This window comes from Pezoporus wallicus, unplaced genomic scaffold, assembly GCF_028554395.1.
Source record: "Pezoporus wallicus isolate ANWC-B61680 ecotype Strahan unplaced genomic scaffold, APGP_CSIRO_Pwel_v1 scaffold_7107, whole genome shotgun sequence".
Taxonomy (NCBI): Eukaryota; Metazoa; Chordata; class Aves; order Psittaciformes; family Psittacidae; genus Pezoporus; species Pezoporus wallicus.
In genome coordinates, this window is record NW_026642114.1 from 3092453 (window position 1) to 3106874 (window position 14422).

The 14422-nt window shown below is 41.9% G+C and overlaps 1 protein-coding gene across 2 annotated transcripts in view; it reads left to right on the top strand.

The window, feature by feature from the left end:
- Positions 1-2041: 2041 nt before the first annotated feature.
- COP1 (COP1 E3 ubiquitin ligase) overlaps positions 2042-14422 on the top strand; it is a 134336-nt gene continuing 121955 nt past the window's right edge. The window contains exons 1-5 of one of the 2 annotated variants that reach the window (XM_057427053.1): positions 2042-2420; positions 8549-8608; positions 10123-10220; positions 11659-11735; positions 14215-14334. In XM_057427053.1, the coding sequence (XP_057283036.1) occupies positions 2083-2420; positions 8549-8608; positions 10123-10220; positions 11659-11735; positions 14215-14334 (693 nt within the window). In that variant the 5' untranslated portion in view covers positions 2042-2082. The remainder of the gene's footprint in view (positions 2421-8548; positions 8609-10122; positions 10221-11658; positions 11736-14214; positions 14335-14422) is intronic. The other variant, XM_057427054.1, reaches the window with a different exon arrangement.

The window sequence follows — 14422 nt, forward strand, 5'->3', positions numbered from 1 at the left end:
GTCTCATTGCAGACTTATCCATAAAGCTTTTGGTCCCTCTGGAAGACAAGTAAATGAGGCTTTCCTTTTTACTAGCAATAGGAAATAAGATGTAGACACCAACAGTCAGGCTCAAAGGTATTTAGGCAATTTTCTTTTGCTCCCACTGAAAACAGGGGGAAATCAATATGCTTCAATGTCTTTATGGAGCTAGTCCTGAGACCTGCTGGTCAAAAAGCTATTTATAGAAAACATGGGAACGCAGTGGCTAAAAAAAACCCAAACCAAAACAAATCAAAACACCAAAACTACAAAAAGGAAACTTTTTAATAACAACATGAAAGAGTTAAATCATGGGAGTGACTATAATGGCAGATGTCAGCTTGTAAAGGGAAGACTACTGGATCTCAAAAAGAAGCTGCCTTTGAATTTCCCAGCTTGCATAGATCCATGTTTACACACTAAAATTCCTCACAGCTTAGGTTTTGTTGACTCTCTTGGTTGGTTGTTTTTTTTTTTTCCCAACATTAGTGATATATACATAGAGGCAATTACTCAACTGTATTCAAGCACAGTTGAGGGGGACGGACAGGAGGAGCACTCCACAGCTCTCCACCTGCAGCAGCACCTCCAGAAGAAATCAAGAGCTGTGCCTCCCTTTGGGACATTTGTGGTCCACCATCCCTGCCACCCTGATGCATGTCAGCGAGGTCACCTGACCTCTGGTCAGTAGATACTGCCTATCTGAAGCCACCTTTTGTTTCTCTCAGACCAGTTTTACCAGCTCTCATACTGGTTTCACAGCCCACTGTAGGCTCACTCCACCGCCTGTACTGGGAGGAGTGCTGCAGAGCTGATCTCTTTGGGCGTTTTCCCATTCCTGGGTTTAGGATTACCATTCTCAGGCAATGCCCTAGTGTTTCACTAGCTGCCTCTTTAACCCTAGACAGGTAAAGCTGACTGCAGAAAATACAGTTACTAAACACAAAGGAAGCAATATGTTTCTATAGGTCTTTAGAAGGGAAATGAAGGGAAAAAACAGATATCTCTCTGCAGTGCTTCTGCCCAAGCTGCGAAGTTGGCAAGTGCTCTGTTTCATGAACCCTTCAGTTTGGCTTGCAAAAGTCTGGGGGCAGCATCTCTTGTTACACCCAAAGCATCTTCAGGGCATCAGTCATTAACACTTTATTCATCAATTTAGGCAGAAAGCAGTTTATCCTTGTTTCTGTACAACCATGGGCCACTGTAGGGTAGCAGGAACATGCTGTGGGCCTTGTTAGTGGCATTCCCACCTGCCCAGGCAGTGAGGAGAGCTGGCTCAAGATCAGCAAAAGCTGCTAACTCATTACTGCATGCCTTTCTGCGTGAAGAAATGATGCTCAGGATAAAGTTCAGCAGGTGTAGAGCTGCTCCTTGGGGTACCCTCTTTGGGGTAACTGCAAGCGAGAGCACCCTGAGAGACACGGATCAATCCTGCCGGTTGAGGACCCCGAGCGGTTAGGGTGGCCAGTGCCAGTCTCTGGGGGACAGTATGGCAGCCTTCCCCCGGCACTGCTGCGCTCCGATGGAGATGTGGAGTCGCGGGGGAATGCCTCCTTGCCCGCAGCCAGAGCTGGCTTTAGCGGGCGTGGAAGCACATGGGGCAGGCAGGTTCCCGGCCCACAGCCGCCGCCCGGCTCCCCGTCGCACGGCCCCAACCTGCTGCAGAGCTTCCCGGCCCCGCCGCTGGTTTACGCCTGGGGGCACCTCAGGGTTCCCGGCCCGGGGCGCAGCGCACCAGCCTCCAAGCAACCGTGGGCCCGCGGGGGCCGGGCCGGGCCGGGGCACCCGACGCCCCGCCCCGAGGGGAGCACGGCCCCGCCCCGAGCGGCGCATGCGCGGCTGGCTGTGCGCCTGTCAATAAAGCTTCAACAAGCGCCGGGCCGGGGGCGCGCGGGCGGGTGCGTTTTTTACCTTTTTTTTTTTTTTTTTTTTTTTTTTTTAAACCTTTTTTTTTTTTTTTTTCCTTGTTTGAACGAACTTTATTGTTCCCGCGGCGCCGCGCGCGGGGATGCGCTGAGGCCGCGCCACCGTCGGCCCCGCTCCGACCGGCCCGGCCTCGGCATGTCGGGCAGCCGCCCGCCGCCGCACCCCTCCGCGCCGCCCGCCGCCACCCCGGCCTCCTCCTCTTCCTCCTCCTCCTCCTCTTCGGCGGCCATGGCGCCGGGCTCGTCCTCCTCGGGCGGCGCGGCGGCGCGGCCTGTGTTGGTGGCGGCCGCCGTGTCGGGCTCCGGCGCGGGGCTGGCCCGGCTGGCGGCGGCGGCGCGGCCCGGCGGTGGAGGCTCCTCCGCGGGTGGCGGCGGTAGCGGCGCAGGCGGCGGCAGCAGGAAGAGGCCGCTGCTCACGCCGCTCTGCAACGGGCTCATCAACTCCTATGAGGACAAGAGCAACGACTTCGTCTGGTGGGTGCGATATATCGCGAAGGTATCACCCGCTACCCCCCTGAGGGAAGCCGGGGGGCTGCCGTGCCGGCGGGAAGCCCGGCGGGGTGTAAAATACCAGTGGGAGGACGGAGTAGCAGGCAGCGGCACCTCGGGGGTCCTCTGAGGGGAAAGAGGCGTTGGTACGTCTGATTGCCCTCGAGGGATATGGCCTTGGGGTTCCCACCGCCTTTGTGGTTATCTGGTTGCGTTTTGGCCCGGCGTAGCAGCGTTGCTTTCACCATCTGTGTTACTAAGCAAACCCAGGTTATTCCCAGCAGGTCCCTCCTCGGGTACACTCCGGCGCAGCCCAACTTACCGGGAAGGAGTGATAATACGAGGCGTTTCCTCATATACAGCTTGTTGATATCGCAAAAGAATGCCCCGTTTCCCTGGGTGGTGTAGTCTCAGCAGGGGCTGGAGGGACTCTGGTGGGTGGGATGGCTCCTATAGAGCCTTCCCGCTGCCCCGGTCTGACCTCCAGAACAGGAACCAGTGAATATTATGTTCTCCTACAGACTACATCCATGGGGTCTCTTGGTGGCTAATAGATCCAGCAAAGCTAGCGTGGGTTTGCTGCTCTTGCTGGGAAGGGTTGTCTAGTTTGAAACAGCAATAAGGATTGTGTCAGTCTGACACTTAAAACCAGATGAGTGGGAAATTGATGATGGGATAAAAATTTTTCATGAAGCTGTTCAGATGCTGTTTTTCTAATGTTCAGCCAAAGCTGTAGCTCATAGCTGGAAATACCCTTTCATTAGAAGTGGTAGGCCAAGGCCTACTGCTATGTGTGGTTTGAGAACTGGTGGTAATTGGCAGTTTTAAAGAAAGCCTATTGCTGATGGGTTTCAAACCTCCTTACATAAGCAATAGATCTGGTTATTTATTTTGTAGCTGGTTGGAGGTACTAAAATGTGAGAAGAGAAAGTAGGGGTAAGTGTTCATATCTGAAACTGGCAAACAGTGAAGAGATACTGGAAGGAAGCTTGAGTTGTAGGAAAGCCATGTATCAGAAAGAAACTAAAAAAATAGAGGAAGAGAAGTGACACACAGCTTCCAAGATGACTTTCTGGCAGCTCTGACTTACAGGTGAGAGTTGAAAGTTTGTTATCTGCAGAGAGCAGGCCTTGTCTCAAAAACCTGTAGACTTTATTTTACAGCTTTGTAAATTGTCCAGATGAGAAATATCCTTGCCACTAAAGTGGGAACCTGAGGCTGCTGAAAAGTTAGTGGCAGAAAAAACAGTGAGTACTTCTTACTAGTAATAATCATAAACTGCTGCACAGTAGCAGAATTAGGATGAGAGGACAGCTGTTATCAGCTGATGTCCTGCTCCAGCTCAAGGCTCTAGGCCATGTTAGGTGGATGTAAGAGCACTTGGTGTGGGAGATGACTGCATTGCTGATCATGAGTTTTGTGATCATGGGTGATAAAGCAATTGCAAATGCTTGTGTTCCTCTGTTCCCTATACAGTTACACTCTCGCAGTGGTGGTCTGCAGCCATTGCTCCCTGTACTTTCCTGGTCAGCTATCACTTCCTGTTTTGTTGCCTGTTGTAGAAATGGGGGTATTTGAATGGAAACAAGTTTGTAGGCCAGTTGAAGTATTTTAAGACAATTAAAAAAGCTGAGTTTCTTATTTGTGTGGGTATTTTTTAGTGGTTTTGTTTGTTTTCCTGCAGGTAAGTACTGTTCAGGATTCAAGAAGAGCATATAATTAGCTGTTTTCTCCTCACTAAGGACTGCTGCTGGCTGAACAAGTGTGTGGGGGGGAAATCAGCTGAGTAGTAATTGTAGCAAAATGTCTTATCCCCCTTTTGTTGGTATTTACAGGAGCCACATTGTGCATATTGAAGTGAAAGTCAGAAGCATTAACAGCAGACAATAATTATTGTTAACTTACCTGGGTTCTTCATAACTGTGTATTTCTGTGGGGTGTTGGGTTTGTGCTTATTAACACTATCTTAAAATTATAGTATTCCTCTTATTTGTATTGTTTTACTTTTTGGTTTTGGGTTTTTTTCTTATTTTTTTTTTAGTTAGCAGTACAGTTATGCAGTACAGAAATAAACTCAAGTGGTCAGCTCTGAAATTTTGAGTGATGCCCAAGAAGACATGTGTATGCGTGCTGGTTTAAAGTGAATTAAAGATTTCGATATCTGCGTGAGAAGCAGAAGTTTTCCATATGCTGGGTTTTGTGTGTGTGAGTTCCTTTTTTACATAAGAACACTTTCAAGATGCTGCCAGCTGCAGGAAACATTTTATAGCTCTCTGAACATGGACTGAGTTGCTGCTAGCTACAGCTGTAAACTTGGTAGATTTTGGCCATGCCAGACTGAAGGTGGGAAGCGGTAAACAAGTTTAGATGAGTTTGGAACGTCAGGGTGCAAATAAAAATTCTGTAAATAATGTTAATGTATGCAGCTTTTCTGCCTGTCTTCTGAAAGTGCTGCTGCAACAGTGTGAGGCCTAGGCTGCAATCTAAATGTTGGCATACATTGCTAGTCTGGGTTGTGAAATGTTTAGCAAGTATATGCTCAGGAGTTTGCAAGTGTGTACTGTTTGTGGTGTGTATCAGCTTCTGCCTGGAAAAGTGTAACTGGTCAGGAAAGCTAATAGGTCTGACTTACTGGACAACCTCATTATAAAAAGAGGAAATGTTTTTGGTTTGTGCAGGATGTAGAATTTAAAGGTAATTTTTGCTGTTCCTGTAGCCAGGTCTCTTTCCACTTGCCTGGAGAGCATCTGAAAGGAAACCTAATCAAAGGATTTTCTGCTGTTCAGCAGTGTAATTGCTTACAGTTTTCCCAGACCATACATCAGCCCTCCTAGTTAGTGGTTGACTAAACCTCTTTAAAACCAGTTACTATCTGCTTTGCTCCCTGCATAAGAGGGGATGTTACTGTATCCTGCTTCATACCAGTGTTTGTTTCTGAGCTCTGTCACACATAATAACATATGGAAGAGGGGACATTGCATACTGACCTGGAGAGGTATATCCAACAAACTTGGGTGTGGAAGGTTTAAAGGTAGACTTGGAGGTGCATGGTTTTTTAAAAACTGTTCTTTCCTTGGGTGATTGTCTGTTAATGCCAAGCATGGGCTGAGTGTAGTTGGTCACATGTTTGTGATCTGGCAAACCCCTTTAGTAAGGAATACTGCATGTTGACCCTGAAGGTCACAAACTGAAAGCACAGTGAGCTGTTTGCATACCATGTAAAATGATAGTTTTATAATATATTGTTATATTAAAGTTTCAAATTGAGCAGATAGTAATGGCAGTGATTTGACCTGGCTACCTTATATGGACAGAGCCTGCATCAAGTCCTGCTCTCTCTTTAGACCAAAGAGGAACAGAATAGGAGGGGGGAACCTTAAAGGGTCTTGTCTGCTGCAGAGCAGAAGGAAATTTGAAATGTGTAGAAATTTATAGTGACCACTTTCAGGCCTTCTCCTGGGAGAAAGGTATAAGAGAAAGAATGGTAAGCCTTTGCAGTGCAAATTTATAGTGACCACTTTCAGGTCTACTCCTGAAAGAAAGACATAAGAACGGTAAGCCTTTTCAGTGCTGGATAAAAAAATTGTTAGGTAAATAAGGCATCAGTGTCTGGTGAAGATCAGTGACATCTTTGGCTTGCTGAAGTAATTTACATCCTTTTTGCCTGCCTCTGCTGCTTAAGACAAATAGAGAATAAGAGCTATCTCATGCAGAGAAGCCTTAATTTCACCATACTTCTGCTTCTCAGTTTTGGTGTATACTAGAAACTGTAGTATGTCTCAAGTCCTCATCACTCCACTGCTTTCCTAACCTTCCCTCTATGTTAACTTAAAACAACTGGTGCATAGTAACTTTCATGTGTTATAGCCAGCTTGACTTTGGCAAGTATTAAAAGTCATCATTCTTGTTTCCACTTGTAAATTGGTGATCATTTTAGGGGAAACAGTTTTTAATAGAAACTTTAGGCTCCATTAACGATGACCCTGGCACTGGATGGCTACGTGTTCTGGCTCTAATTGCTTTTCCTCAACCATTTTGCCTCTGATGCTTCTCCAGTCAAACTGGTATGAAGAAGAATAAGTTTAGGAACAGTGGTCTTGGGTGGCTGTCATGTTAGTAGGTAATTTTATTATTTTAGCTCTGATTTATTATTTATTTTAGCTCTGATTTTATTTATTATTACTCTCTTATTAATCCACCTTTGTTGGTTAAGTTTGGTCATAATTTATTCTGAGTAAACTTGCATTGAAACTAAGTAACTTCTAACTTGGAGATAGTGGCTTGAACTCTTAAAGTTGGTGCTACTCAAGCTGAATGATGTGCAGAAAACGGTCTGTCAATGGAAGAATGATAGGTGTGTGTCAGTTATTTTTGAGTCATCTTTTGAGGTGGCTCAGTTGGTTTGTAGAGTAGCATTCTGGTTTGATTTGTTTTTGTATTTACGCAGACAATTTGGTGAAATATGTAAGGCAACCTGGTCTGTATGTTAGGACAAACTTTTCAAGGTACCTTATTTTCCAGTTTGGTGGTTCAGAGGTGGGGGGTTGCATTGCCAGGGGCCACAACTTCTCCTATATAGGCTTAAAAAAATAAATACTTGAGGTATTTCCTTCTTTCTATTTTTAAATACCTAACTGGGTAACAAATGTTAGTATCCTCTAAAATGGATGATAGAAAGGGGGAAAGACTTCCATGGGTCGCTAATAAGAAGAAAAGTTGAGGTGCTTCCCTCTTGTTGCTCAGCCAGGCATCACTTATTTCAGTGTGATCTGGGGGTTTGTCTTGGATTCAGAGATTCATGATTTTTGAAAGTTGTTAACAGTTTATTAACAGCTCATTCTGTGGGAGCTGCCTTGTTGGAAGAAGGTGGGAGGAGGCTGTTTCTGAAGAAGACAAATGCTGGTGAAAACCTCTCTCAACTGTGAGATTGGTGTGGACTTGTGGGAGTGAGAGTATTTGGATCTCTAAGGACTTGAAAGCAAGGTGAAGCTTGTGACACAGCAGATACATGTTATGTGCAGAATTGTGACATTGCTGTCCACACCATCTCACTGCATAGCTGGCCGAGACCTGAAGATGAATATGCCTGTGACAGCATGTCTTACCAGCTGTCAGGGATAGCAGCCATAGGAGTCACTGAAAGTAACATGCAGCTCTCCTCTGCTTTCCTCTGTGTTTCATTTTTCTTTCAAACATGTCACAGCCACTGGATGATGAGACAATAACAATCTCACCTAATTCCTTTTTTTCTCATCTTGCTCAGATTCCTATGGAAGCACTGCTTGCTTGCACATCCTTCTTCAGCCTAATTCTTGGTGATCACTCCCAGAGAGCCGGCTGTGTGGTTTGTCACTAACTAGTCTTGGAAAAAACTAAAGCCCGTATCTTCACTTGTGCTTCTCTGTTTTCCTCATGCACATCCCCATGTTCTGCCCTTCCCGTCTTCTCCCTTGACTTCGAAATGTGCTTGACTGTTGGTTCCCTCTTTAGGTTGCACTGTTGCCTTCATGGTGCTCTTCAGCAGCCTCAGCCCTGCCTGCTACCTGGCAGTGCTCTGCACGCAGACCCCGTCACTGGCACTTTCTTTTCCTCATTATTAGTTCTTGTTCTTATGACATTATTACTATTTCTGTTCTGTTCTGCCTCTTTGCTTTTTTTTTTAATTATAGATAGCTATTGGTTGGGAAAATAAAGGAAAGCTAAACTAATCTTGGTGTATTTATAAATACCTTATGTCTCTTCACGTAAAAACCAAATTTTGTGCGTTTTGTTTGAGATGTAGTACAAATGCTTAGGAGGCTCTTCTCCAGGCTTGTTTGTAGAAGGTACTCTGGCTTTGGTTTTGTAGTTTGCAACTGTTGAAATCTTCAGGAGTGAATACTTACCGGGTTTCTAATTGTAGCAAACTGCAGTGTCATTCAGAGTTCAAAGGACTGTCGATTGCCTTTTCATCTTTATACTGCTGGGCTGCTATTGCACTTGTGTGTCCTCTTTCATTTTACAAATAGAAAATATTACCTAAGCGTGATCAGGTGGCTGCTTTGAATTAGTAATACTTTCCTTACTTTTTTTAACATAAAAAGACATATTTGTGTGTTTGGTTTTGTTTTCAGCCCCATCTGTTTTGATATGATTGAAGAAGCCTACATGACAAAATGTGGACACAGCTTCTGGTAAGTTGGGTTTGTTTGTTGGGTTTTTCTACTTTTTTATTGTGCAAAATGTCCATCTCTTGCAGCAACATCAGTCCACACATGTGAATCTCTTTCCTTCTGAGTTTCTGTTACTTTGCTGTCTTCTGTCCCTGCACTGAAGTAAGAGTTTGAAATAAAATTTTAAGATGGGTACTAGGTAGATTTAAAAGAAGTCATCTTGGTGTTGAAAACAAAAAACATGCAACTCTATTTCCTCTGTAAAGAAATAAAATGGTCATAAACTGCTGGTAGCATCCAGTACCCAGAGTTGGAACAGTGTGCCAGCTTACCTCTGTTGGTTCCTCTTCTTAAGAGGTCATGGGGGTGAATGTTGGTGTTAAGAGGTCCACCTTGCCTTTGTGCAAGACCGTAAACAGTTTGAAGTGGTTTGCACATTGTATGGTGCAATTCCTTTGAACTTTTTAATAGAGGATATGCTTCAGGAATGCTTCTGTTTTATTGAATTGGCCCAGTCCACTTATTTTTCATTGTGTTATTTCTGGCTGCTATGAGAAGCAAATGTTTGGTGGTGAAGTACAAGAACCCTCCAGGGGCAGGTGTAGAACTGTCTGCTGTTCCTCCTCTCAACCAGGGCTTGGAATAAAAGTTGAATCATGATGTTTTAATGTCCCATGTACATTATACTCTTGTAGTGTCTGTTAAGTAGAAATAAATTGCCTGTGTTTTTACAAGAAGTAATATTTCAGTAGCATAAAGCACTTCCTGAAGCAACAGATTCAGTTAACTTTCAGAAATATTTTGACTGGCAGCAGGCAAGATAACAGCTGATGGTGCCCTCTGTTATAACACTTTATCCCTGTGATCTCTAATGTTTTAGAAGTCCAAGATGAGAAGCATTCAAATATCTTTATTTAGAAAGAACAGAGCAATGTTATCACAGGATGTCTCTGCCAGCAGTTGGCATCAGGCTAGGTTCTTAGTGAGATGCTTAAATGTGATGCTAAAGTGCATCTTGTAGTTACAGTTGCTCAGGTAGGTAACAGCTCAACAGAGAGCACCTCTGAAGTCACTTCTGGTGAGAACAAGAGCCAGGAGGTGGGGGGAAATGTGAGAAGCTGGTGAGGGTGTTTCCTCTGCTCTGTTACCCAAAACATGTAATATTTTTTAAAGTTGCTTGCAAAGTATTTGGCTAATCTAGAAGAGTTGCTTCTGAATAATTTAGTCTGCTTGTTAGCCCTACCTATGGAAGGGGAGCTGAGGTATCCACATTGCCACAATACTTGAGGAAATAAGAGTGAAATACTTAAACACCTTTTGTATGCCTTGCCAAGAAACTTTGCTGTCTTTGTGCTGTATCATGCTCTGAGTTAATATTAGAACATTTTGACTCCAAAGTAGGATCCTGTCAATGCAGCTGTTAGATGGCAATGTGGGATATACATTATCTAAGGTTGATATTATTTGCCTTGTGCTTATGTTTTGTTCCTTCATGTTTGCTCACAGTTTTGTTTCTCATTTATCTTTCTAAACAGCTATAAATGTATTCACCAGAGCTTGGAGGACAATAACAGATGTCCCAAATGCAACTATGTTGTGGACAACATTGATCATCTTTATCCCAACTTCTTAGGTGAGCTCTAAGCTTGCTTGCATGAGAAGCGTCTTAGTTATTAAGGAAGGTAGGCATATGTAAATCATTCTATAAGTAACCAGCTTCTGGATATTGAAAATGAAATCCAAACATCAACTTTTTGGTCAAAAAACACAAACACCACCACCAACAAAAAAAAAACAGACAAAAATGCCACCAAAACCCCAAACAGCAAATAAACCCTGTTTAGTAGCATAAATTGTTAATAGTCAACTGCCTCCAGCAGTTCTGTGTGCTGAGTTAAAGTATTGACTGACTTGCTGCTGTTTGCATACTAACAAAAGCAAAACAAAGATGTTTTTCTGATGGCTAGAAATTTGAATGTCTTTACTTTTTTTTTCTTGCACTGTTGCCTGTCTAATAATCAAGAACATGCCCTGTTTACAAAGCTTGGACACTGGTGAGGAGAGGGGGAAGGCTGAATTATGTATTGTGCTATCTTAGCTGCTCTAGTGAGGTCTGTGTGATGTATGTATGTGTATCTTAAAAATATTTGTGCACATACCTATACATAATTGCAATTGATAGCTGCTTAAACAGAGGACAGAAATGTTCATAACTGGTAATAGAATTTAAAACTTAGTTATGGGGAGAAAAGATCAAAGGAAACACATTGCCATGTGAAATCATAGAATCATAGAATAGTTAGGGTTGGAAAGGACCTTAAGATCATCTAGTTCCAACTAAGTTAAATATTAATTTCATGTGCTGGGATACCAATTAATAGTAAATAGATTATAATCCATGGTGGCCAAGCAATGCTTCAGAAATGGTATTCCTGATTTAGACCCAAGCTTGCTAAGCTGAGTGTGGTGTTGAGGTGGGTTATAGGATATATGTTAGGCCAAGGAGCCTAACAGAGGGCCTCTGTACACCTGTGTTCAGGGCTTTGAGGTCTCTTTTGGAGGGGCAAGACCTTGTATATGTGTGTGCAAAGGATTCAGGTTATCCTTCTCTTTGCACACTTCACTAAATTGGTGTGAAATAAAACTGCAGCAAAAATTATCTTTAAAAATACATATAGTGATTAAAGGAAAAGGTTGTTCTATTCAGCTGTGCCTGGTTTTGGCCTGTAGTAATCAAATAATATTTTATCTCCCTCATACTTTTCTCTGGTATACTTCTGCCGTAGAGTTGAAAAACGTTATAGAGCCATGGGTGCTTAGAAAAAGGAACTGAAGTAATTGAGGGTTGTTTTTTTTTTTCCCTCTTTTTATTTGTTGTTGACTTCTTAATAATATTAAAAAAAAATCCATCAGTAAATTGGTGAGGAATAAAGTAGAGGCATCTACTATTTTAATTATTGATAAACTTACTATGGAATCACTAACTGAAGTAAAAATATTGAGGTAGAATCTTTAATATTTGTTTTGTGACCTTTAAATCCCTCTCCTCTCTGACATCTTATGTTTTTTAGTCAATGAACTTATTCTTAAACAGAAGCAAAGATCTGAGGAAAAAAGACTCAAACTGGACCATTCAGTGAGTAGCACCGTATGTTCCAACTTTCTTTCTTTATATATATTTAATGGTTTTGTACAGCAATTGTTATTGTGTCTTAATTTAAAAGAAATTGTACTGTTAAGCTCATGCTTTAACTTGCTTTGAGAGAAGAATACCAGTATCAGTGGCACTAGTTCACTTCAATCTTGTCAACTCTTCCTCTTCCTGCCAGCGTTGTATGTGTAGAGGCAAGCTGTGTTAGCATAGCTAAGTGTCATGTAATGTATTGAATATAATAGGAAACTATCTATGGAAGCGCACTTATTTAAAGGTAATAATTTTCAGTGTTGGAAATTACGGCTATAATCAATGAGAGTAATGGATTATTAGAAGTGCCATAGGCTTATCTGATCATGTGTGAGAAACTGTGTTCTATCAGGAAATTGAAGGAAGGCTAATACCAGCCACAAGAGGGAGAAGGATGTGTTTTGCAGTAATAGTGTCTAGCTCTGGTCCTAGATAAAACTGCCTGGATATCTTCTAGGCTTGCTTCAAGTCACAGAATTGGAGCATGATCTGTGTTCTTAGTTCCTGAAAACCCCTGCACAGTAGCAGTGGACGCTCTTGTACGTTAAGATCAAAATAATATGCAACATTAACTAGAAGACGTGCATATTTGTCTTGCTATGTCTGGCTTCCTTGGCTTCTGTAATTCATAAATAAGGTTGCAAAGTAATAATAATAATTATGGAACCTCTGTGTTTTGTGTTTTTGTTGGGTTTTTTTTGTGGGGGAGGGGGGATGGAATTTGGTGGTTTTTCAGGGTTTTTTTGTGTTTTTTTTTTTTATTTAGTTAAATCCCTCTGAAGTGGTATTAATTTAGGGGCTGCATTGCAGAAATCAGTGTTCTCAGCAGTTGTATACATTTAGAAGAGTATGCTTTAAGGAGTCATTGGTTTACTTGAAGTAATGTTTTATATTATAAAATATGCTTATAACATATTTAATATATAATCTGCATAAAATATATCTGGTTTAAAAGGCACACAATCAACCTGAAGACATGTACAATAAATTCTTGGAAATTGGTTCTACTTTTTCTCATAGTGCACCTTTGAAAACTATGCCTGTAGATGCATCTGTCTGAGATAACTGCCAGTAAGTGGAAATCTGCCATGATTTCATGCCCAAAGCAGTTTTGTGTCTACCTTTTGGCAGCAAATAAAAGATAGTGACAACTCTAAAAAGAGAAACTTTGCTGTTGTACCAGCTCCTTAATGTGACTGTTCTCCCCTTATATTGCTTCTGGTATGAAGAAAAGTAGCTCATGACGCATTGCAGAAAAAGCAACATTTCTTAGTAATGGGATTTATCTTAAGAAATCACATTAAGGCATCTTTGAAGCTTTTTGAGTATCTTATCAGTAGTACATTTAACTAGTACATTAGTATGTTAAAGTTTGTTTCAAATCTTGTTGACTTGCTTAAAAATTAATTCTATTTCCAGTTGTTCGAGATTGAAGTTGAGTTTTTGCCTATGCGGTTTCCACAAGTTCTGTTGAGAGTTGTGTAAAAAGTTGTGTGTTCTATATGGATGTTATCTATTTTATTGTTTTTAATCTAGTCAAAACAAATAAGCTGCAATCTCTGAGAAAATGTCTGGTTTAGACCAGATGGCATTTTTAGTTCTTGTAAATTTAGGTATCTTAATTTAGTGTCAGTCTATACAGCAGGAATTTTTAATCCTGCTTGGTTTCTTAGAAGGCTTAAAGACCTTTCAGCTGCTCATGTTGGTTCCTGAGGCTTTTTGATGCAAGGTTATATTAGCATTGACCTATTATACAGGCTTTTCTGTGCCAAAAGAGTCTGTGTGGTAGTATGCTGGCTCTCTGAGGAGTCCTTCTCGGCTCTAACAGGTTACATGAGTCTTGTCACTCTGATGAGGTTCATCTTTCCAGCTCTCCCACTTCCATGCAAATGCTCTTAAGCGTAGTAGTGAGGAAGGTGAAAGCAGGGGAGAAAAAAGCTCATAGTACCTTCTTCCACTTGAATTTAAAATGAGGGCTTTGCCTATTACTTGGTAAAAAAAACTTAAAAGGTACTGCCATTTAATAGGATTTCAGGTAGATATAATCTAGCTAATGTTGGGTAAACATGTTTTGGTTTGGCTTTGGGGTTTGTTTTTTTTGTTTCACTTTTTATCCACGGAAATATGGGGTTTGTTTTTTCTCTCCATAGAAATGTGTTCTCAGAAACTAGGACACAAATTGGATAAAATTGTGTCTGAAATAATCTCTTCCTAGCAGCAGCTACACTCTTATGAAGCACGAATATCTTCCAAGTAAGATAAGCAGTTATACAGTAGGACAGAAGAGCTATAACCTGTACATGTGGGAGAATTGGGAATTCTGATTCCTAAAAATTGTTTTGAAACTTTACAAAGGAATAAAATACTGCAGTGTTGCTTTTAATATTTGTTGCTGGATGGCTTGAACTCACCTTCTCTCCAACATTTCTTGTTCTTTTCCTAGAATGGCCATAGGTGGCAGATAATTCAAGATTTGTTGGGAACTGATCAAGACAATCTTGATTTGGCCAATGTGAACCTGATGCTGGAGCTGTTGGTGCAAAAGAAGAAGCAGTTGGAAGCAGTAAGAATTTTATTTTAATGAATGCTGTTATCTAGATAGCAGTTGTTTCTTTTCATTCTTCTTGAAGTAAGATTCTATTGCAAAACTA